The sequence below is a fragment of the Mytilus californianus genome, unplaced genomic scaffold, assembly GCF_021869535.1.
Source record: "Mytilus californianus isolate M0D057914Y unplaced genomic scaffold, xbMytCali1.0.p SCAF_7, whole genome shotgun sequence".
Taxonomy (NCBI): domain Eukaryota; kingdom Metazoa; phylum Mollusca; class Bivalvia; order Mytilida; family Mytilidae; genus Mytilus; species Mytilus californianus.
Window position 1 is genome coordinate 70534325 of NW_026262723.1, and position 21502 is coordinate 70555826.

At 31.7% G+C, this 21502-nt stretch overlaps 1 protein-coding gene across 1 annotated transcript in view; it reads right to left on the reverse strand.

Annotated features, from left to right (window-relative positions):
• Positions 1–17927, reverse strand: part of LOC127709514 (uncharacterized) — a 32738-nt gene extending 14811 nt beyond the window's left edge. The window contains exons 1-6 of the mRNA XM_052215118.1: positions 17687–17927; positions 16360–16580; positions 8682–8901; positions 6388–6558; positions 4986–5156; positions 788–1056 (exon numbers count right to left, since the gene is read on the reverse strand). Coding sequence (XP_052071078.1) covers positions 788–1056; positions 4986–5156; positions 6388–6558; positions 8682–8901; positions 16360–16580; positions 17687–17882 — 1248 coding nt within the window. The 5' untranslated portion in view covers positions 17883–17927. The remainder of the gene's footprint in view (positions 1–787; positions 1057–4985; positions 5157–6387; positions 6559–8681; positions 8902–16359; positions 16581–17686) is intronic.
• Between the last annotated feature and the right edge of the window lie 3575 nt (positions 17928–21502).

Here is a 21502-nt window from a genome sequence, read left to right on the forward strand (position 1 = left end):
TAAGATAGAGAGAAACTGTTAATAACCAATATGACATTATGTTCGGTAGACATAGATCTACCATCAAGTCAAACATATGGAAATCATCAGTCTATACTTAGTCTAATAGAAGTTACACCCTGCACATACCGTGGAATGTAGATTTTTATCTAAATATGTCCGTTTTTTTTTTGTTTAGTTGTTGCTGAAACTGTAGTTAATAGAGAGAAACTGTAGTAGTAAACATAAAAATGTTCTGTAGGACAAGATCTACAAAAAAGTCTACATGGCCTTAATTGTCAATCTACTTCGGGGCTTCCAAAAAATATTTGAGCCAGCCAGACATTTTTTGTCTTATCCCCATTTTAATCCCTTAAGACTTAGTAACAAAAGGCAATCATCATATGGTATTCAGTGGGTATCACAATGATTGACATAAAAACGATATTAAACTTGACTTTTGATAAAAATTTGATGTTCTGACGTAAACTGTTAAATTGACAGTGCATCATTCTAAGTGTGCAACATCAGCGCACTAATATCCACCTTAGACTCTTTACTAGTGCAAAATTAAGCTTTCAAACACTTTACTTTTGTTTTTAAAAGGCACATCTTCTCAATACCGGATGTTGACTTGACAATGGTAAAACACTGACCAGAGATGAATACGTAAAATCTGTGCACATTTACAGTAACCAGGTTATACAAGAATGTACCTTCTGGTTGACTTTTACTTCCTGATGTTAAACCTTTGAAGTTTTAACCTTCCGGTGTTAAACTACTGAAGTTGAGGAGTTGCAATAATTACCTGTATAGATTCATCCTCTGTTTTCATCTTCACTATAGTACCGGAACTGTTCATATTGACTAGTACTTTGTTCTCATCAATAATTAGCTCAAGAGAATTCTTACATGTCATCTCATTTTTACATCCATTATATTCATGCTTCAATAAATGTGCTTTCTTGTTACTTGTTGGTTTAAATAACAAAAACAGAGAATAATATCCTGCAGGATAACCTCTTTTTTTATAAAGCAAATATCCATTTTTCAATGACACACCCTTGTGAATGGTAGCTGAAACAGAAATAATATCTAACTATACTGCAAATTCAGAAATTATTGCGTGCATTTATTATTGCGATTTTGTCATTTTAGACTAAAATGTGATTTTAATTTTTGCGATATTGAGAAAAATTCTGTTTTATTCACATAAAAAATTTCAAAATGCGAGTTTAAATTATTGCAATTATAACCCTGTCAAATTTTTCGCAATGATAAAAACATCGCAATAATTTCTGAATTTACAGTATTCTATTTGTGTCTTTTTTTTCAAAGTACTTTTCAATTTGCTTAGAGAAACTAAGTTAGTGGGGGATGGTGGGCACTCAAATTAATTTAATATGGGTGGTTGCATTTTCCTTATAATTTTATAAGAATTATAAGTAAAATGAAATTTTTGTTTATGGGTGGTGTTACAAAGGGTCTTGAAAAGGTGCATCCCACGCTCCCAATGTATTTAATTCTTGAACAGCCCTTATTCAAGTTTTGTATTTTCATATTTGTCATTCTGTTTTAACTTAGGGCTATTCCATTATTGCGAACCCAATGAAAGTTTTCCACAGTGCCATCTCTATCTTGACCAGGTATTTAAACTTTTGCAAGTTCACCTGTCCTATTGAATAGATACAATAGCTATTGTTCTCTGTGTAGTTTATTCTCTGGGACCTTTACATTTCTTCTAAGAGAAATCTATCATTCATTGATTAAATTACCTGAGTAAAAAAAATTCTTATATATAGACAAAAATACTGTTTTTATACTCATTAACTGCGTGTGATGATGTAGTTATTCAATATTAATAATATATTTTCATTCAGTTTAATATAAACATTGATTCAATCATAAAAACTTGATTTCTCACAAAACTTTCAACATTGTTCCTTTTAAAAAAAAATTTGTTTGACATGAATAAGAACTTGAAAATAATGATGTTTCAAATTAAGATCTTCTTAAATGTATTCTATAACTAAACAAAAAAAAATCAAATTTCAATAGGAACATTGATAAAACTTTTGTTAGAAATCAACTTTTTATGATTGAATAAATGTTTATATTAAACTGAATGAAAATATATTATTAATATTGAATAAATACATCAGCACAAGCAATTAATGAGTATAAAAAAAGTATTTTTGTCTATATATAAGAATTTTTTTTTACACAGGTAATTTAATCAATGAATGATAGATTTCTCTTAGAAGAAATTTAAAGGTCCCAGTGAATAAACTACACAGAGAAAAATAGCTATTGTATTCATTCAATAGGACAGGTGAACTTGCAAAAGTTTAAATACCTGGTCAAGATAGAGATGGCACTGTGGAAAACTTTCATTGGGTTCGCAATAAAATGTATGTGGGAGGGTAGGAAGGAACTTTCAAAATATCCCAACAACCAAGAACCATTTTTTAGATCATTTTGCATAATGGTAATAGATGCATATATACTGAAAAAAGACCCATGACCCACATTCAATAATTAAACTTCCCTTCCTACCCTCCCACATACATTTTAATTGAATAGCCCTTAGTGTGTGATATTAAAAGTTAAGGTCAGCCAAAACACTTTATCACCAGATTCAATAAAAAAAAAAAAAAAAAAAGTATCATTATGATATTTAACTCATAAAAAATTGGTCCATTGTTTTCAGAGAAGATTATCTTTGAATAAAAGTCTATGAAAATATCGAAAGACATCAGGTAAAATTAAAGGCTAACTGTGTCCTTTGATCTTGGTTCACTCTGGTTAACATTACTTATGAAAGGTGTGGCTACACGTTATATATCTTCGAATACATGGCATTTAAAAATATGTAGTAGATGAATAATACAAACCTGTGCAAGGCATTTTAAAACAAGTCATAATATCTGATCCCGGTCCAAAACAACTGGTTCCATTATATTTGGGAGCTGGGTAAGTACATGTCCTATCCCTAAAATGGTGTCCTATGCCACATTTGGTAGAACATGATGACCAAGAATTCCAGTTTCCCCAATTACCATTTACTGCAACATAAACATTAAAGCAATTTCTACAAGGAATTAAAACAGATAGTCAAGTTTACTGATGTAATTGTCTATGGATTCATTTATTTTCGTGGGTACCAATTTTCGTGGATTGAAGAAAATTATAGCTTCCCTGGTCTTGCGGTCATAAAAATTTTTAGCACAATCATTGTATTCAGACTTGATAATCAACCAATCAGAGTACTGGATTTGGTGTTTCGAGCACAAAGTTTGTACTCCGAGTACTGAGTATAGTTTTATGACCGAGAGCCCTGATATCTGATATTGTGGTTTTGCCATTGAGTCAGCATACAAGCCTACTAAAAAAATTTGTACTTTGTTGAACATTAAAAATGTGGTTTACAGTTACCCACGAAATTTAGTATCCCACAAATAATAATTTAATTTTGGATGAAACGCGTCTTCTGATTGGCTGACGTTGTTTTGTTTATCAGCTCATAGACATGATTTTGTCATATGACCGTGACATCATCAACGTTTTTTCATGGTTTACTCCGGTTTAAAATGGAATTTAGAATTAACTTATAAGAAATGACTGTAATATTTTTTCTGTCTATTCGAAATAACATAAAAAATGTGGTGCACACTTTAAAATAACCAGCTACGCGGGTTATTCAGTGTGCACCACATTTTTGATGTTATTACTTCATAGACAGAAAAAATATTAGTCATTCCTTAATAATAAATCCTCAGTACAAGATTTTCCACAATTGTAACTGTATATCATCAACAATAAACAATCAGAGCGTGAAGCAGTCTATAACGGTAAAATCTACTGGAAGTCAATGATTTTGCAAGCTCTAGTTTTCCTCCATTATGTAAAAGAATTACACCCACATGTTCTATCTTAAGTCATAGTGGCCATGTTGGTTGGCAGATGGAATTCTGACACATTTTTTTAGCATAATACCCTAAGGATGATTGTGGACATGTTTGGTTCCATTTGGCCAGGTAATTTCAAAGAAAATTTTTGTAAATATAAACGGACAACGGATGTCAAGTTATGAGTAGATCACTTGGTCCTTAAATGGGCCAGGTGAGCTTAGTATAATTAATGAAACAGACAGTTTCCTGATCAATAACAGATTTACATCAATGGAGTTAGAAAACATAATTTTTATTTTTTTTCTGAGACTTTATTGATTATAATTCAGAAAGTTGCAAAAATAATTCAGTCTGATAAGGGCTGTTCCATAAAAACATACATGGGACCCAGCACTTTGAAATCTCTACTATGGGTGGGTGTCAAGTACAGTGGAAATGTAATTGAAATTCTAAATTTGCCTCTATAGGTGGTTACCCCATTAGGAAAGTGCCTTCCCAGGGTACCATGTATGTTTTTATGGAACAGCCCAATAAGATTAAATTCAAAAAAAGTTATTTTATTATTATATAACACAGTTTTTAAATTTACTTTTAAAATTTCCCTTTCTTATTTTTTTGAGGTATGAGAATTTTGTTGTGTTGCTTATAATGTATATACTTGTGAGATTTTTATATGCACTATCGAGTGTGAAACAATATTTATTTTCTCGAGACAGTTAAATTTTGAATATTTAAAATTTAACTGTCCAGAGTGGAGAAATATCGTATTGCACAAGATTTGGTGGTAGAATCAGTTTCTCTAATGGTTTTTAGACAATATGCAGACACACTTAATCCTACGTATTTTCCAATGATCTGCAAAAAGATGTGTTCTTTCTATGTAACGTCATCAGGCATGGTCGTCTTTTTTGTGACATCACAATGGGAAATTCAGAGGAAAGCATGAAAATTTGACGTCATAATTGAATTTGGACCAATGAAGAACTGAAACTGAGATCAAACGAACAAGATGTTGATTAAATAAAAATAATCAACAGGTCAGAAAAAGGATAAAAACAGCTAAGTATTAGAGATATATAAATAACTGTTACTTACTTGGACAAGGCTTAATATTACACCGAGACTTGACTTTAGTATCTGACCTAGAACAAACAATTCGATTCTTTTTTGGCTTAATACATTTCCTAGTGCGTAATTTTTCACCATTACCACAGGACTTGGAGCATCCTGACCAAGTCGACCAGTCACTGTAAGATATCCTTTCATCTGGAATAAAAACAAAGACTTTTATCAAAAATGCTTATTAATTGTTATGTTATGTTTCATACTGTTAATTCAGAAATGAAGGCGTCAAATTATTATTTCAAATCCTTGACCACTGGCAAAAATGCAAAATCTAATTAATGCGATAGCAAAAATGTTATGAAGGAAAATCACTAATGCAAAATTTGAATGCAAGTTTTTATTATTGCAAACCTGATACTGTTGCATTTTTCGTATTAATAAAAACATTGCAATAATTTCTGAATTTACAGTAATTGGTAACACTCAACACTCAATAAACACAAGAAAAAGAAATATATAATGGATGGAATCAATTGTTAAATGTTTGCAGTTTTACAAAAACTAATCATTTCTTTTCAAGACAGCTTCTAAAGAACTGTCAGCCTGTTGACATCGTCAAAGATCTAAGTATGACATTATAAAATTATAATTATTGAAGGAGTGGAACCCAAAGTATGGGATTTATTTATGGATTGAGGAAAAACATAAAAGCCTTTTTGTGGAAAAATGTATATTTTCTGTATACATGATTTCCTGATTTTGCCAGAATCTGTATACAAACAAGCCTTCATGTCAATATACACCTAATTGAACACTTTAATTCATGTTTTACGATTACCTATGAAACTCCATGAAAATTGGTACCCCATGAATAATTTATCCATAGTATTCTTTAAAGCATGCAAAAGTAATAAAAGATTTATAGAGTTCAGGTCACCTGCAGTTAAGGTTAAATTCAAACTGACTTGCCATCACTCTTTATGGATTACTGATAAAATGTTATATGTTTTCTTTTCTTTATGATTCTAATTCTAGTAAAATTACCTGATTTTGTGTTCAAACACGACACAAAACAAACTTTTTTTTTATGTACAAGTAAGTATACCTTATGTCTTGGTCAAATGTCAATTTTAACGTAATTTGTAATGTGGCTTTTGTAATGAATGATGCTCCTTCAAGATATCAGTAAAAAGAGAGAAAAGACGCCAAGGGGGCAACCAAAAATCATATCTCCAATTAAAACAAACAAAACCATTGATGGGCAAAATGAACCTGACAAAAAACTGGGGGTTAAGTCTGGTGCTGATTCACACCGTTTAAAGAGATAAGATGGCTGTTCTTTTGATTGGCAAGTATATAGGACTGTAGTATCTCCAATACCATATTTGACTATTATTTATTTCACAATTCATATCAAAATTTGATAACATACCACACTTTACTGTTTTCTGGCACTGTGTTGTCTCTTCACTTATACCAACACAGGAACCACCAAACATAGCATACGGCTTGTCACATCGTCTGTACCTTGTTCGTATACCATTAAATCCACAGGTAACACTACATACAGTCCAGGTCTCCCATTCACTCCATCCACCCATTACTATATTGAGAAATGTAGCATATTTTGCAGTTATATAAGAGGGTCTAGATTAGTGGCCCTTTATTTCTTTATTCTGTACCATTTTTTTATTTATTTTGGCCATTATTCTCTTTCATTTATATTTCAGCACCCCATAATTCTCTATTCTGAAGGTTTTTTGGCCCATTTTTCTCTACTTTTTGGGTTTTTTTGCCCATAATTCTCTATTCTTTTGGTTTTTTTCCCCATTTTTCTCAATTCTGTATTTTGTTGGCCGTTTATTCTGCACCTTTTGCCCATTTTTCTCTATTCTGTAAACCCCACCCAGACCCTCATATAAGAATAAGGATAAATGATATGATTGCCCATGTGACAATTATCCACATAAGACCAAACGACAAGGATGTAATGGACCAACTCAGAATCCTTTAAATGACAAATCCAATATTTTTTAGATAACACTGAGATTGATTGATTATTGGTTGCTTAATGTCTAGTGGCAAATATTTTATGCATGTTCAGGACGTGAACAAACTAATAATAAACACAATAGGTAGGTCCAGAAATAGAGGCTGTCTGGGGTGAAAGTCAGGGAAATTTGGAATGTCACTGGAAAATGAAGGTATGTTGGATAGGGACAGAAATTTTACCTTTCAACCGTGAGGCCACATACAGACCTGTTAAAACGTTTAAACCCACTGCATTTTTATGCACCTGTCCTAAGTAAGGAGCCTGTTGTTCAGTGGTTGTCGTTTGTTGGTGTGGTTTATAAGTGTTTTTTCCTCGTTTTTTATATAGGTTAGACCGTTGGTTTTCCTGTTTGAATTTTTTTACACTAGTCATTTTTGAGCCTTTTATAGCTTGTTGTTCCGTGTGAGTCAAGGCTCTGTGTTGAAGGCCGTACTTTGACCTATAGTTGTTAACTTTTATACATTGTGACTTGGATTGAGAGTTGTCTAATTGGCACTCAAACCACATCTTCTTATTTATACTGACAGAGTTAACTGAACATGATTGCTAGATTTAAAAAAAATTATTAACCCGTTTTTAGTTATCCTTGGTCTTTAAGCGAGTGGGTTTATCTTTATATCTTTAGTTTACTCTTTTTTTTTCATTTTTCTGTTTGTTTATACAAAAATAAAGAGATGTGGTATGATTGCCAATGAGACAACTATCCACCAAAGTTCAAATAAAGTGGATGTAAGCAATTATAGGCAGCTCTATGGCCTTCAACAATGAGAAAAACCCATACTGTAGTGTTTGCTTTATTTTTTTATTCATTTTGTTTTGCCATCTAAATTTTTGTTTCTTCATCATTTAATCAAAGAGTTAGTCCAACAGTGTTTAAATAGTATTGAAATCATTGCATTTATATCAATTCATAAAAGTATATTCGACTGAAAATGAAAACCTTTTCTACATAAATCAACATTCTTGATTATTGTTTTTGTTTAATGTTACCTAACTTAAACATATCACAACCGATAGCATAAAAGCACTTTGAATATAAAAATTAGAAGATGTGGTGTGATTGCCAACGAGAAAACTCTCCATCAGAAACCAAATGTCATTTTTCATATATATATGTAATTTAATAATTTAGCTGTCAGTAACTGTGAGTACTCTCGGAACTGTACTTAGTGTCTTTTTGTTGTTGGGATGTACAAGTACAGGTCTGTCCACATCCACTCTGTGATTTTGTTAAATGTATTTCTATTTGTATCCATCTGATGAGTTAAGCCTTTTTGAGCTTTTTATAGGTTTGTTCTTATGTTGTACTGTTACACCACTGTCCCAGGCTATGGGAAGGGTTGGCACCTTCAAACTAGTTTAACCCCGCCACATGCTGTACGTGCCTGTCCCAAGTCAGGAACCTGTAATTCAGTGGTTTTTTTTTGTTGCTGTGTAATATACTTGTTTTTCGTTCATTATTTTGTACATAAATTAGGCCGTTAGTTTTCTCGTTTGAATTGTTTTACATTTGTCATTTCAGGGCCTTTTATAGCTGACTATGCGGTATGGGCTTTGCTCAATGTTGAACTGTACGGTGACCTATAGTTGTTAATTTCTGTGTCATTTGGTCTATTGTGGAGAGTTGTCTCATTGGCAATCATACCATATCTACTTTTTAAATTTAAACTTACCTGGGCAATTTACCAAATTGCAGGGTTGTACTTGCCATCTTTCTCCCTTGCATCTTAACCCTGTTATATTCTTACAACCTCTGAATCTTTCTCGAATACCTGTAGCACAAGTCTTTGAACACTTAGTCCAAGTCGACCAAGATGTGTAATAATCCTCTATAAAAGGGTTCATTGGATCAACGTCAGCCTCATCATCAGGTGGTTTATCTCTCTGGAATACCTTAATTATATATATAGACATATTAGTGTACTGTGGGTTCATTGGATCAACGTCAGCCTCATCATCAGGTGGTTTATCTCTCTAGAATACCTTAATTATATATATAGACATATTAGTGTACTGTGGGTTCAATGGATCAACGTCAGCCTCATCATCTGGTGGTTTATCTCTCTCAGTGGAATACCTTAATTATATATATAGACATATTAGTGTACTTGTAACAGTGATTTGATTCCGCCAGTGTACTTTATCCGGAGGAAGAAAATCCCCAGTGATTTTTATCCACCAACAAAAAATCAATAGGGTTTCTATCCGGGTCCAGTGTAAAACATCCACCATTCATTATAAGCTCTAAAAAGGTTTTTTTGAAGGGTAAATATATATAAAATGTGGCTTAATAGTGTATTTAAAAATTGCATAGCTGATTTATGTAAAAAGTGGAGAGTTTTCATCCAAGGAATGTTCACACTAGTGTTTTTGAACCAGGAATGATTACACTAGTGATTTTGTACCAGAATGATTGCACTAGTTATTTTAAGGGACTTATCATTTTTTATCTGGGAAGGGGGGGGGGGGGGGGGCTGGTCAAAATGCAGGGGGGATCAAGTTTTTTTCTGTATGTGGACAAAGGGGGTTCAAATTTTTTTATAAATTCAAAGTGGGGGGATCAATATTTTTTGCACTTGGAAATAAGTAGTTCACATACTTCAAGAGACAAAATGTCAAGAAGAACATTACAACAGTCAAATCGAAATATATTTTTAACACCATTCATATACAATTAAGTAAGACATCACAAGACTTTGGTGATGTAGGAAGCTGCCATTTTGTGTCATTTTGCCCTATATAAAATGCATAGGTGCTTCATAATCCGAATAATTCAGTTGTTATATTTCACTCACGTCGATCACTAAATTAACAAGCATAATGGCCAATATATCTTTTTGTTTTCATTACAAGAGCCCTTTGGGTCCATTTGTACCTCTCACTCCCTCAAAATTTGTACTTTTTAGGCTAAATATCAAAAATTTCAGGTTACTATCACACATTTATGTATGAACTGTCCATATAAAAGTTTAGCGACTCAATGGAGGTTTCAATAAGACCATACGTAAAACTTAGGTTTAAGCAGCATTCAAGAGAGGGACATATAAATAATGTGTTGTTACTGTTTCAAAAAGTTTACTTTTTAATGTATATTTTTTACAGAGTTACTCAGAATCAAGTTTTCTTTAATAGCCCAATATAGGAAATTAGAAAAAAAGTCAAACCAAGCTACTCAAAGCACTGGCTTGCTCTACCTACTAATATTCATGGAACAGGCCTCATGGAAGAGCCCTATTTCAAGGCAATTTTCCCTCAAATAAGTTTTGGGACTCAATCCACTGAGAATATTTCATTTTCAATATTTCCTTGAAATAACATGATAAGTGATTTGCATGTTAAAATTTTGGCATGTTTAATAGAGGGGGGGGGGGGGGGGGGATCACATTTTTTAAATGTTTTTACAGGGGGGATCAAATAAAAATAGTGAAATATTATGGGGGGGGGGGATCAAGAAATTTTGTATGTATGATTTCAAAATGACCAGCCCCCCTCTCAGGTAAAAAATGATAAGTCCCTAAATCCGGCGGGATTAATTACACTAGTGCTTTAGATCCATTCATTGATGAAGTGATTAGTACTCATTTTGAACACACGATAACACAATAGTGCTTATTAACAAATGAGATTTAAATAATTTTTCTATGCAAATCTATAAAATCATATGCTTTTAAATTGTCACTAATTGTAATATTTATATTTATTGGACTGCCGAAGTTTTTCTATGTATTTGCTTTTCGGTCGACTTGGATATTAAATCATATCTTCTATGTTAATATCAAAGGATGCTTCAGTAATTGAAACTTTATGTAAGAACAAATCCGCTCTTAATCAGTGTTCTAGAATTCCCATTTCCCGTCACCCGTGGCAAGTTGATTTAGGTCACGGGAAAGTGGAAATTCAATACTTTGTTGTCCGTGGGCAAGTAAAATCAAATTACAGAAAATTCCTATTCATGCAGATCAAACGGTCGATGAAACAATTGTATTCATTTATTTCAATCAAAGTCTCAAAGCAAGATCGTTGTTGTTGGTGTAAATCATGTAGGGGTTCTAAAGTCTAGGGGAGAGAAACGTGCGCACGTGTTTCATGATCGCTGTCATAAATACGCTTGCTATCTAAGCAAGGGAAATCCGCCATTTCAAGCATTCATCTGATCTAGACTAAAAAAACTAATAACCGGAATGCAAATGGTAACAGATAATATCTGGATCTCAAATTCGTGATTTTTTGCTTGTAATATTATCACTATTTTGTGCCAATACATTTGAATTACTGATGTTATGTCACAAATAGACATGTGTCAAACTAAAATTAATATATTCCATCAAATGTTTTGTATATCTAGATGAACATGACATTGAATTATGACAACACAATCATCATGAGCTAGTTAGACAAACTAATTAATTAAGGTGGTACCCAACACCTTGACTAATATTAATTTGGCTCGTTTAATTTTCATAAAATTTTGACAAAATGTTTACTTTGACCCTTTGACAAAAATATAAAAATTTCAATAAATTTGAACCAACCACTTTATCAGAAAAATTTCGTTGGTTATATAGCAGTTTGACAAACACTAATTTTGATCATTGAGAAGCTATATATTTCCTTAACAATAGAACGTGATTAAAACGTTCATGTGATTTTTGCAGAGTTATCTCCCTGTAGTGTTATGTACCACCTTAATTTCAAAAGAAATAACAGAGTTCATAATTTCAAATTGAACTACATGTATAAACATGCATTGAAAGGAATAACAAAATAATGAAAACATTTTCAAAATAGTATAAAATTAAGGGAAATATAGATTCTTACATTGATACCAGTGGATTATCGGATTTATCCAATCGAGATAGTTAAATTATCAATTTTAAAGTCTGAGCCTTGGCGAGGACTTTAAAATTTATAATTTAACTATCGAGATTGGATAAATCCGATAATTCACGAGTAACTATGTAAGAATCTGTTTCTCTAATGATTAAAAAATACATTTTCATTTTTTGTTGAACCAAAACCCCCTTCGAGTGCCTTCCACATTTCACAAAGTTGTCAATTTCATTAACACCTGTTGGCATATTTTGAGCTGATAAATGTTATGATCCTTAAATTCATCCAATCATCTTCTGAGATCACCGGCAACCACACATTGATTAAATTTTTTTATACAATGAGTGCAGAAAGGTATAAATTGTCAAAGAATTAGAGAAAGTTCATTAAACTTGTGGGAAAGTGAATTTTTTATACAAACTTTCCCGTGGAAAGTTGCAAATGTATAAAAATCCTAGAACACTGTCTTTAAATTTGGTTTGCATCAAGTTCAATGACCTGATCATTGATAAAGTATTTCGAGTTATAAAAATATCCTCCTCATCATCATCAATATTATTTACTAGATTGACTCAGATTAATTAAATTGGTTCCTTGAAAATCATTTTAATTTTAACCCATTTGTTTATGTTAACAATAAACCGGTCTAATATAAACAAAACCACGATATCAAGATCGATGCTTTCACACTATTTACATCCAATATTCTCTAGTGAAAAACAGTTCCCCGGAATAAACACACGGCGGAATGAAATTACGCTTACATACTGTGGGTTAATTATTATTTTCATGGAGTTGGTAGGTAAATGTAAACCCCGAATGTAAATGTTCAACAAATTACAATTTTCTAAAGGCTTGGATGCAGATTTTTGCAATAATGATATGTGTAAGTTGTTAGGAGTAAGACGATTTCATATCTTTAATACTACTGTAGCCAGATTATATTATTCAATTCATGGATCAATAAGGTTAACAACATGAACTGTACAAATTTTACTGCACTGGATGCGCATCATTTTGAAAGAATTAAAGTTTATCATTATTTTAAATATTTCACGAGCATGTAATGATCCGATCAGACCTGCTACCATTAAGAAATACAGGTACATACTCTGCGCAATGCCTTTTTCTTTGCTTCTATTTCCTCACTCTGGAATTTTTGCATAGATGCAGCTGTAAATAATTAAATTATAACAATAATCAAAAATACTCAAAATAGTCTAACCAAGGAAAAATTTACAAATTTGTTTGAAGTTGACTTAGATTCTCTAAAAACAGTAATTTTCCACTCCACCTTCATTTCCCATGCAAACAACAGATTTGTCACATTGGTCATTTTCACTTTATATACTATAAATTCAGAATAATTATGGCAAAACATTGCAACTGGAAAGGTATCACAAAAAAAAAATTCATATTTTAAATTTTGATAACATTATTGGTATGTAGAATTTCTTGAAATCCTAATGATTTATCTTGCATTAATGTGCACATGTTTCTACCATCACATTAATAAATACACGAAAAAATATCTGAATTTACAGCATACAAAACATTCGAACCATGGCAGCTATTCCTTATTTAATGACGGTAATAGATCAAAAACCATCAAATTATAATCTTCAAGCAAGAAATGAAAAATAAAGTTAAATGACATTTGTGTCATACATGGGTCTGACGAGCTGACCCTACAGAATGCTAGAAATCCATTAATTCTTTTAAAACTCATAACTATATCAGGATTATTTTACTATACTTTCTTTTTCATCACATTTTCTGTTTCCAGTTACTGTTGCAAGCATATATGATTTTGTTTGGAGGCATTTGTTATATAAAAAATGACAAACATTCAAGTACTATATAAGGCTCTAAAGAGTAAGTATTTGCCCAGAATACATATATTGCGTAAAATTTGTCATTCAAGGGCAACAACTTCTACTTATAGCACATTTACAATTTCAGCTGTGTTGACTTATTAGTAGATCTTGTCCTGCTGATTATTTCTGCTATTTAAAGTTTCTCTCTATTGATAGTTTTCAGGATAATAAGAATTGTTGGGTCAAGTGTGCTGATATCTTTAATAATTACACTTTACTGCATATTTATTACATTGGTAGCTATGACCTTGATTACCCAGTTAAATATAAATTGATAATTTCACATTTGAATTTACATCAAAACAACTTCTGATTGCCTAGAAAAAGATCTATAGTTGCTTGTATTTTCTACTTTATTTCCATAAAAAAAGAACACTGCCAATATAATAAAAAGTGTAGCTAATAAATAGAATTCAAATATCAAAAAATATTCAACTTGTGACCGAAAAACACTGATATATGCCCTACATGCATTCATGAATTAATTTGTTGTTCAATCATTCACAGAATATATTTTGATATTTGATATTTGAATTTTTCGATAAGTTATTCTATAATTATCAAATCTGTCAACATGCAAGGTTGATTGATATTCTTTATATATAAATCACATCCATGTTCAGTTACACAAGGATCAAGTAAAGTTGTCTCATTTTCATATTTGTGACTAGTTTTCATTTTTTTACATCTTTTTTTAACAACATGTAAGTTTGCAATTAAAATGCATATCCAATATATATTCAGATCTCATGAAGCTTTTTTTTTTATCTTATACTGCACAGTAAATCACTTTGCTTGTTAATAAACAGTGGTTGAATATTTGTATGAACAGGGAACCAAGCTAAAAGAAAAATTCATAAAGATATCAGCAGAAATGAAAGGCATACTGAGATATGGGCCGATCAAACAAACAGATGCAGTGGTTGTTAACGGACAAAACAACAGATGAGGTTATTAATTTTAAAGTCTTAAATCTTACCTGTGCAGTTACCATTCATCGGGAATCTTTCAACGGTTTTGCCTTTGCAAACGGCTCCATCTACTGGTTTGTCTTCGTTACAGACACGGAATCGCATACTTCTTCCTTTTCCACACACTGCTGATGAATTTGTAAAAGTGGACCACTTTGACCATACACCTTCACCTGTATCAAGCAGATTGACATTTTGAGACACAAGATTTAAGGGCTATTCCATTAAAATGTATGTGGGAGGGTAGGAAGGGAAGTTTAATTATTGAATGTGGGTCATGTGTCTTTTTTCAGTATGCATCTATTACCATTATGCAAAATTATCTAAAAAATGGTTCTTGGTTGTAGGGATATTTTGAAAGTCCCTTCCTACCCTCCCACATAAATTTTAATGGAATAGCCCTAAACATCTACATAACAATAAATGTGAATGTTGTTTTTAGTTTTCATTATGATAATAGTCTATCACATTCTAATATTATCATTAATATAACCAGTTGATCAGTTTTTAGAGGTAAAAGAGTGTTTCAAACTGCAATTGGATAAAACTTTTTTTAGCAATTGGTAGTGTGGTGAAAGGACAAAGCCTTTTAATTAAGCACATTTATAAAATATTTAACTTGCATTTATGTTGTTATTACAAAAATCAGCAAGTAGCCTATGAAATGGCACAGAAAATTGTGCTACGGTAAATCTTTTTTTGTTTAGGAAATATCTCCCTGTTTGGAGGTTATGAAAGTTGACTCCTATGAGATATACAGCTGAATTTTTCATAATGCTTTAGGCTGTGTTAAACAATGTTCTCAAAATATCATTAACTATATAATGTCGTTACACACTTAACAACTGTTTTTTCAGTGTTACCAGTAAATGATTTTCTTCAACAATTTACAGAAAAATTATCCTTACATTAAACTTATAAACCGTTTTACTGTGACTTGACTGTTAGTGTTACTCTCCACCTATTGCAACTTATTCAAAATTCTGACCAAATTGCAATTTGTTTTTAAAAAATCAAACTGTTCAATTGGTCAGAAATTTGAACAAACTGCTGTAGAGAATCACAGTCAAGTTGTGGAGGCGCAAGGTGATAAAATAAAGCATACTTACAATTGTATAAGACTTTAATTCCACTTCAATGTTATTATGAAAAATCAGTCTAACAGTTTGTATAGAAATTTTATTGTTATTGTCATGCTAAAGGTGATAGGTAGTAATTTTGAATTGCTATAAAAATGTCCAAACTAAGCTTTCATACAATTTTTCTTTCAAAAAGTCTTCTATATTCATAAGAATCAGACATGATTTGAATTAAAACATCTTATATTCAGTAAAATATATGTGAAATAACAATACGTTTTTAATTAGTTCCCATGGGAGATAACCTAAAACATTATTCTTTTGAATATAGAAGACTTTTCGAAAGAAAAATTGATTATCTCCAATGGAAACTTCCTATAAAAACGTTTTGTAATTTCACATATATTTTACTGAATATAAAATGTTTTAATTCAAATGATATCTGATTCTTATGAATATTTTTTAAATTATATGTAATAAAAGAAAATCATAGTGTGTAGTGGACAAAAAATTTTATTGGCACTACATGGAAAAAACTAGAGTCTCCGAACATCTGACAAAAGGTAAAAAACAGGAGTAGCAAGCATCCTTAACCCTAGAGGTAGGTGACATATCTAAATCATGTTTATCAAACTCACTTGGGCATGCACCTAAATAACATGGTTTTTCAATTATAATTTTCTGAGTCTTCAATCCATTAGGACACAAATGTGGGTTTAAACATTGTCTTTCTTTTTTGGCTGTTCCATATTTTCCGCATGGTACTGTACATGCATGAAAATTAGACCATGATGACAGAATAGGATTAACTTCACCTGAAAAACAAAACTCTACATAGTGACTTAGAATACAAAATATTGCATGTCTGAACATTGGTTTGTTAACTGCAACTCACAGAAAACAGAAAAGGAGTAAGTTCACAAAGGGTTAAAATATTGGCCCTAAGATTTTGATGTTTTTTAAATCAGGCCAAAATACTACAAATTTCACATAGAACTAGTTGTGGTATTACTATTAATACAAAATAACTTCCTTTTGGCACATCACATTAAAAATGATGAAGTACTGACTCCTATAAGTAGGCATTATTTGTGTTGTAATGTCAGTTTGGATCAAATTTTTAACAATTCTGAACAGTTTTTAGCCTAATTTACTTTGGCCTCCACCCATGATCCAGAAAGTTTTTCTAAAGATTCAATATCATCATTGGCAACTTTTGGAGACAGAACATATTAGATCTTAGGTTGTGGCCAAGGGAATCCTCAAGCTTTTAGGTCCAAAAAATGCACAAAATCATAGTATTTTGACAATATATCCAAAATATGCTGATTTTGAAGCAAAAAATATACTCTTATGAAGATATTTATTTTAACAAAGAAGTAAGGCCTTTGAAATTGATCCATTTTAGAACCAAATTATGGCCATTTTGAAATTTTATGATAAAGTTGAAATTCAAGGCCATATTTGGCCTTAAGTGAACATTGTCCTTTGACTATTTCTAGAGAGATAGGTTTCATCTGACCTTAACCTCATTCTTACAGATTGTTGACTACCCTGTATCAATTCTAATCAGCAGTGACACTTAAACTTCAATCAATATGATATTCAATGTAGGAAAATATACATAAATGAATATTAAAGTACCCAGTAACCCTAAAACATCTAAGACTTTTTTTTTACTGCTCACATATTTCTATGTACACATAGATATGACATGTATGGTTAACTAACATGACTAAGAATGAAAATTGGGGATATGTTTTTTTTAATCCTTCAAAATAAGAATGTCGTACAAATTTATACTACTTCTACCACATAGAATAAGGTGGGAAAAAAAACCTGTTAATTACTAGACTGCCTATCATGTGTAACTGTTAATGTTAATCTTACTAAGTGTTGAGAAATAATGTATAAAACTTACTTTTTTCAGTGCACACCAGCCCAACACATGGCTCTTCTTGGTAGGTTTTACCCAAACATTTGAATCCACCATCTGAAGGAGCAGGATGATCACATTCACGTGATCGGAAGTGGAAACCATCTCCACAATCTGGAGAACACTTTGACCAACTACTCCAGGATGACCATTGGCCATCAACTGCAAAATAATGTTTCATACAAAAAAATCAGATGACACTGTCACAGTGACATACAAAAAAATAAATCGGAAAAAAACCAAACATGTAGAGTTAACTAATTATTGTAATTAAAAAACTCATTACTTTTCCTATCAACACATGCTTGTATAAGTTCAGACATTAAAGGTCCTTAATTTCAGTCAAAAATTCCTCAACTATGTTACCCGCTTCAATAAACAACAATACAAGTTTAAATGTCTATAGGAACTATTAGTATATGATGCAGATCAAAAGATGACAAATATTATTGTATGTTTTAGAACTGAATGTATTTGTATCTTTATCTATTTCACAAGAGCTCCCAAGTCAAAGAGGACAGCAGTTCTTAAGCAGTTTATTAGCATTCACAGTTCTTACTTGACAGCTGTTCTTTAGCAGTTCATTATCATTCACAGTTGACAAATTCAAGGCAATGGTTAATTTGCATATAGGCATTCCAACAGCATTCCATAGTAGTTTCTTAGCAGTTTATTTAGCCTTCACAGTTATTTAGCAGTTATTTTTGATGAAAAATTTAAATGAGATACCCAAAAACTGCTGTCATCTCTGAATATTCATGAGAACTGCTATAATAACAGCTATCAATAATGAATATTCATACAAACTGCTAAGTTGTATATCCTAATATGGTTTTCTAAACTGCTAATAACTGCTATTGAATGCTATCAGATCTGTCAAAAGTTGGAATACAAAGGTTCACATGAATATACAGTGTACAAGATATGAATGCAAAAATAAAATTCTAATATTTTACGGCAAGTCTTGTTGAAATTTCAAAAAGTTGTACCAACTTATATTTGTAATTTGAGCAGTAACTGAGTACTATACCTGGCCTGAGACCCCTTATTAATTATGTCAGTGGCAGAATAATAGGAACAGTTAGAATTATAATTCACTTTAAATATCAGTGCTTATAAACCAAATGTACTACTAATTTCTCTTCTACTATATATATTTTGAACCAAAAGAAAACAGTTATCTCCTCTTTCTCTTTTGAAATTAAACAAACAAAATCTTAATACATGTAATATATTATGTTTCCACTTTCTGAAACAAACTTAAATAACATATATTAACTTCATTAAATGGATTGTTTGGTCAATATTAAACAATCAGCTATTTGTGACCTAGCTTTCCCTAATATTCCATCCCCCTTTTTTCAACTCTGGAATATCATTTTTTTTTGTTTTTTTTTTACAAAATTATACTAAAATATTCATATTTGTTTTTCCAAATAACATCTTGCACTGGTAGTATATGCTAGTATTTTATTACAATCCTATCATCATTTGAATAAACCACAACCCCCCCCCCCCTTTTTTGGGCTTTCTGTATTATTTCTGTTTTCCCTTACACAGATATGTCAAAAATACACATGCACTATCTGTAACTTCAACTTACTGTTCTGCAGGTGTGAGAAATTATTCCATTTAGCTCAAATTAAACTTTATAATTAACAAAATATACAGTTTTTTACTAGCAAGTATTTACACACAGCTTGGAGCCAAAATGCACATTTGAAAATGATCAAATAACCTTCAAATAAAGGTTCACTATCAAGCTGAAAACACAGGCAGATCCAGGCATTTTTATAACAAAGATTAAAACCAAAACTGCTATCAAACTGCTATTAAACTGCTGTCATAACTGTTGTCCAACTGACAAATTGACAACAGTTTAGAAGGTATCCAGACTGCTAAGATGAATGCTAAGGGCTATTCCATTAAAAAGAATGTACCAGGGTCGGACGGCAATTATAAAAAATCCCGTTGGTTGTTGATGTGTTGAAGTGTTTATGGCCAGTGGTCCTTGGTGTTTAGAGAAACTCAGTATTGTTGGTTGTTGGTCTTCTTTGGCAGTCAGTTTTGTAACTGTCGGTTTCATTGTGTTATTTTTCGTTATTTATTATTATTTGTTTTTGCAAGGATTCATATAACCGATTGTTTTTGTCTCCTGCTCATATTGTGATATTTTGGAAAACATAACTGTTCCCGCGACTTACGCAGCGGCAGGCGCAACGTTGTATTCTACCTATGGTACCAGTTCCGGAAGTGCAAGAATTACTTCCCTTTAATGACAAGCACATGACGAACTATGTCAAATTCTAATGAAAGGACCTTCGATTTGAAAGAAAATAAAAATTAACTTTGCCGACCTTTTTAACCATCAGTATGGCCATTTTAAAGCCATATTACTATTGAGATCGTATACCCCTCCTGGGATTTTTCTAGTATTCCACAGGGTCCAAATACTGGACCCATTCCTATTGGCAATGGCAAAACGTTTTTCCCAGTTTTCAATTTGGGACAAAAACTTCCAAACGATCTCAAAATTTATTTTTATCTTTATTATTCATGAAAGCGATGCTCATTTTGTTCAACCGCTACCTTTAAACTGAAAATCGCCAACAAGTAATGTGTAAATACGAGTAAAATTGTATCTGACTGACGGCCCAAGACCACAATTAATGACCCCACTTTTCGTTGTTCACGAATATAGTTCCCTTTAATTAAAGTGTATTTTTTCTTAATTTTTTTTCTTTGCCTTTCTCATCGATTTCTTAGTTTTTATGGGGTGGAAGTGAAAGAAGAGAGGTAAAATAAATTTTTGGATGTTGTATTTAAACTGATTTTGATATGGAAAGAGTGATTAGGCCAAGTGCAAAAAGGTAATATTTACAGTTTTCGGAACATCTCTTGACTTGTCGATAGGGGTATGGCTGTGTAGTGGCTAAATTTGTAAGAGTCATTGGTTCAATCTTTCTGAATTTTGGATATATTTTTGGACTAGTACTATACATTACACACACAAAAGATTTGACAAAAATGCAAGGTGCAATTTTTTTAATGAGACAAAACGTTATAAAGAACTAATAGAGGAATTAATTGTGGTCTGTGGCCTGACAAAAACATCATTTAAGAACAATGGATGCCATAAACCGGAAATGAAGACGATTACAATACCGGATCAGATTCCGGGGTCGGATAAGGGTAATTCCTGGTTTGCCAATCAAATACAATAAAAAAAAAAAAAATTCCAGGCAGGTGACAAAATACATCTATGATGATGAAATATAAACACTAGAATAGAAAACCAAAATATATATGGAAAAGAAAGAAAAAGCATGAAATATTTTATACACAAACTCAAAATAACTTTTAGTTCACAAATTTTCATGTCAAAATCCAATGAAATGTGACAGTAATTTTCTTTATCATTAATAAATATTGATATTACATGTAGATGTTTTTACAGAGTATACATATATCTACAATTCCAAGAGGTAATTTCTTCTCAATTTTGAAGGGCCAGTAAAAAATAAGTTAGATATATTCCAGTAAAAAATGGTTCTTGTATTATCATGAAACGACTTCCTGTTGGTTGGTGTTAAGATACTCAAACTGCTATCAGATGGAATACTAAGAACAGCTGAAAGACTGCTAAAAATATGAAGAACTGGTAAATAACAGCTAATAAACTGCTAATGATAGCAGTTCAGTTTGACTTTGGAGTTTTTGTTTAATCAGATTTTCATTTGGAAACTGTATGAAGTTAAAGAATTTAAGATTTCTTTTTGTTAATTTGATTTCTGTCTTTAT